The sequence below is a fragment of the Camellia sinensis genome, chromosome 2, assembly GCF_055761805.1.
Source record: "Camellia sinensis isolate YWXY chromosome 2, ASM5576180v1, whole genome shotgun sequence".
NCBI classification, from domain to species: Eukaryota; Viridiplantae; Streptophyta; class Magnoliopsida; order Ericales; family Theaceae; genus Camellia; species Camellia sinensis.
In genome coordinates this window covers 81010474-81014902 of record NC_138962.1, presented here as the reverse complement: position 1 = coordinate 81014902, position 4429 = coordinate 81010474, and the positions used below count along the sequence as shown (strand labels likewise).

General features: G+C 34.2%; 1 protein-coding gene across 1 annotated transcript; it reads right to left on the bottom strand.

Annotated features, from left to right (window-relative positions):
• Positions 1 to 338: 338 nt before the first annotated feature.
• On the bottom strand, positions 339 to 1570 carry LOC145814701 (uncharacterized). The gene is made up of 4 exons (XM_082911709.1): positions 1422 to 1570; positions 1029 to 1263; positions 840 to 904; positions 339 to 603 (listed from the first exon to the last, which is right to left on the bottom strand). The coding sequence occupies exons 1-4, from the start codon at positions 1568 to 1570 to the stop codon at positions 339 to 341; spliced, it is 714 nt and encodes a 237-aa protein (XP_082767835.1).
• Between the last annotated feature and the right edge of the window lie 2859 nt (positions 1571 to 4429).

Genomic DNA, 4429 nt, shown 5'->3' with positions numbered 1-4429 from the left:
AACATATATATCATAATACTAACCGTTGCAAATATAATTTAACATCCACAATGTCAATTATTCATAAACGTACATAGCAATGATACATCACATATTTAAATGGTTTAACAACAAAGCAAAGTAGAAACATAAAGCTATATTTATCCAGCCCCTCCATTAGCCAACCAATTGTTGTACAATTGCATTACAAATGTATTTCGCTACTTAGTCCACTCGTTAGATGTCTCAACAGTCTCAATAAAATCATTGCCCATTGGCGGTTGATTTTTTAAGGCATCCTTTAAGTCTGAATCATCCTCTATAGGGTCAGCTGTCATTTCTCGTCGAATAGAGTTGTGTCACAAGCAACATGTTGTGATAATTCGATTTTGGGTTCTAATGGGATAGTATGATGCACTGCGAATTATAGCCCATCTCATTTTCAGCATTCCAAAACACCTTTCTATGATATTCCTGGCTGATGCATGTTTCATGTTGAAATATTCTTGGTAACTATTTGGAGTTGCTCCTTCTTTCCAAACAGACAAATGGTATCGTTGACCACGGTAAGGTGTTAGGAATCCTTTCCCATTCGTATACCCGCATCCATTAGATAATAGTAACCTGTGCATGGAATGTTATGCATTAGATTAAATTATTATTTATGAATTTAAGAAAAATTAAGTACTTTTGTATTATCATTTGGGATCCTTAAAATATTGGGTTGATTGATTGCATCTCTCAAAACCCTAGAGTCGGCCATTGACCCTTCCCACCCCAGCAACAAATATATGAAATTCATGTCTTGGGAGCAAACTCCCAAAACATTAGTAGCAATATCTTCTTTTCATGTCCTATACCTTGCTTGATGAACCCCAGGTACATGAACTTTAATATAGGTGCCATTGAGTGCTCCAAGACAATTCTAAACAAACCAATTCAATAGACATTATAATAGTTATGATTTTTGTTTTTGGTAAAAAAGATTTAATAAAAGAAATAAAAAAAAAACGTAATTCAATGTTATCAAATTTTTACGAATCCATTACCTGGAAGCAATTCCACCTTGGATCGGTGTTTGTTTCAGTTGTAGGATTTGGTGTGATGAGTAAATTGGCATGCAGACGCAACACAGCCTTTAAGACATCATTGAAATATCGACTAACAGTCTCTCTAGACCTATAGAAATTGAACTTAACATTTTGTATTTTCAAGTGTTGTGCCAAGATGAAGAGGGAGAAGGCCACCATCTCTTCTAAAGTGACATATTTTGAATGTCCTAACCTGCCTATTGTATGAGCCATATTGCACAAGGTCATAAAAGAATGCCGATCCATACGAAGTTGTTCAACACATGTTATGTCACTTTCTCTCACTAAACGGTTAATATAGTCTATTTGGTTTTGCAATCAATTGGGCCTCTAATAAGGTTATGGCGATACTTAGATAAATTCCTCTTCAAGACAACCTCAATGACAACAAAAGCTACGGCGCATAAGGCATGTAGTTCTTGCATTACAGCTTGCAACACTAGGTATAATTCAAGCTCATCGTTATTCTCATCATCAAAATCATTGATATTCTGATCCATCTCTATATACAAGAAAATATTTAAAATTACAAATAAATTAAGTAAAGGAGAAAACATAACGGCAAATCATAAACAATTAGTAAGCAATTAATTACACTCAACAGATGTTTACAATCCGCAAAAATTAAAAAAATATGAACAATAGAACAATAGAACAATTAATTACACTCAACAGATGTTCGCAATCCACAAAAATTTAAAAATATGAACAATAGAACAATTAATTTCACTCAACAGATGTTTACAATCTATAAAAAAATATTTTCAATTTCTATCATTTTTTTTAAAACAAACAAAAAGTATTTGATTAAATTGAGTACATACAGCATAGCATAGATTAATCTTCAATCTGAGCACATACAACATAAATTGATCTTGATCAAGTATCAAGACGCATGTAAAGATGAGGCTAGTCAGATTTTTGTTTCTGTAAACAGAGCATAGATATTTTCCTTCTGTAAAAAAGAACAAAAACAAAAACAAAAACAAAAACAGAGCATAGATTTTTCTTTCTATAAACAAAAAACAAAGCAAAAAAGGTACTATAAGAATTTCTTGCCATCTACCATAGATCCAAAGTACATAAAAGATACATAAATAAATAAAACATAGCACTAAACCAAGACAGGTCACAGAACATCGGGTTGAATATATTCAATAATAATAATAATAATAATGAGAATGAGTTTCAAAATCAAATATGTAGAACTTGATGCAAACAAATGAAAATAAAAGATGTAGAATGGATTGAGTTTCACAACTAAAGATGTAAACTAAAAAATTTTGGGGAAAAAAAAAAAACTGAATGAAAATAAAAAATAAATAACAAACAAAATCAAAGATGTAGAATGTGTTTTAAACCTGAATGAAGATTGGAGATTACAGATCTGAACTTGATGCAAAGGTTCAATAGAAAATGGCCTAGGGTTTTGTTGTAGTGAAGTAACGAAGCTGCTGGAAAGCACAAATGGGTAAAAGATGAAGAAAGAGATATTAAATATTAAAGAGTCAAAAATGTAATTTTATTGGCTAATCCCATGAGATAACTCAACCCATGATTTCTGTCCCTCCCCCCCTCCGGATACTACAATCCAACAAATATGAGATTATTAGTCTGAAGCAAAAATTTAATACCAAACAACGAACTATTAATCCATCCAGACTAATAGTCTAATCCCACAACTTAATCCCTCAAAACAAATGCATTTCCCTTCAAACACACATACATCTTCCATCATAATTTAATTGGTAATATTCGAATCAGTTTAATATAGATAGATAAAAGTTTACATACAACTTTCAAGTCTCATTTAATACTATAGGATGTAAAATAATTTTGCAATCCATTACAAGAAGTTGCTTGCCCATAATATGACAAATCTAAAATTGTGTCCTCTCTTTCCCTCATCATACATCTAAATCTCTTTAATTTCTCTTCCTCTTGATCTTAATTCAGGGAGAGTTTCATCACGATTCAGGTGGATCATAAAATTGTACATTTCATTAATTTGTGTATATATATATATATTTATTAAGTTAGTTTATTTATTTATTATAAAAAAATAATATATATCATATGCACTTAATAATTAAAAAAATATTATAAATTTATACTTTCTAAATTATAATTATAAAAAAAATCCTAACAAAAGTCCAGCATAATAAAAAAATATTCATTAGTCTCAAGTGGTGTGCAAATGTAGAATTTCCTTTATTATAAGGAATGGCAATTTGAAACCGAAAGAACGGGGATCCCCGACCCCGATCCCGATTTAAGCGGTTTTTTCCCGAAAAGTTTCCTCGACGGGGAGGGGACGGTATTTGAAAATCAATCCCCGATCTGTTTCGGGCCGGGGACGGTGATCAGTGTTCAAGCCCCGGCCCGGCCCCGGCCCCGTCCCCGTCTCCGGCCCCGGCCCCATCCCCGAATTTCCCCAAAATTAAATTGCTTTTATACCCCTTATATGTGTATATAAATAAATCAAACCCTAAACCCGTGCGTCACTCTCTCACTCTCACACTCGTCCTTCTCTCTCTCTCTCAACTCTCTCTCTCACAGCAGTCGCCTCTCGTTCTTCTATGTCTCTCACAGCACAGCCACCGTCGATCTCACCCTCAACTCTCACTCTCACCGACACTCCTCCCTCACCACTGCTGTGCTCCCTCATCGCCGATTGTCCCACTCTCTCTCACACATACGATGAAGATGTGCTCCCTCACCGCCGATCGTCCCAGGTCTGGAAGATAGAGATGATGAAGATGAAGATGTTGATCTGTGCTCCCCGCCGCCGATCGAAACAGATTTGAAGATGGACAGATCTGGTTCAGATTCATATGTTTATGTTTATGTATATATTTTTTAAAGATTCATATATATATATGAATCTATTCAATGCAACAGATTGAAATTCATATATATATATATATATATATATGTTTATGTATATATAGATTCATATATACAGGTTCAGATCTTTTAATTTTTTTTTTAAGTTGATGATGATTGATGATGATAGACTGGCAGTGAGGGGTTGGGTGTATATATAGATTCATATATGTTTATGTTTATGTATATATATATATATATATATATTTTATGTTGATGATTGAAATTCATATATATATATATATATATGTTTATGTATATACAGATTGTTGTTTTTGTATTTAAAAAAAAAAAAAAAAAGAATAGGTCGGGGATTTTCAGGGTCGGGGAAACCCGAACCCCGATCGGGGGCGGGGATGGGGGGGCCGATAGGGTCCCCGTCGGGGATCAGGGCAGGGGACGGGAAATTTCTCACTATCGGGGACGGGGAGGGTGGTCCCCCGCCCCGCCCCGTCCCGTTGCCATTCCTAATT

Excerpts from the sequence above, each read along its gene's own strand:
- LOC145814701 (XM_082911709.1), bottom strand. The coding sequence starts at position 1,570 with ATGGATCAGAATATCAATGATTTTGATGATGAGAATAACGATGAGCTT. Across the intron at positions 1,264-1,421 it reads TTGAAGAGGAATTTATCTAA|GTTAGGACATTCAAAATATG; the intron begins GTATCGCCATAA and ends TACAATAGGCAG. Across the intron at positions 905-1,028 it reads CAAGGTGGAATTGCTTCCAG|AATTGTCTTGGAGCACTCAA; the intron begins GTAATGGATTCG and ends TGGTTTGTTTAG.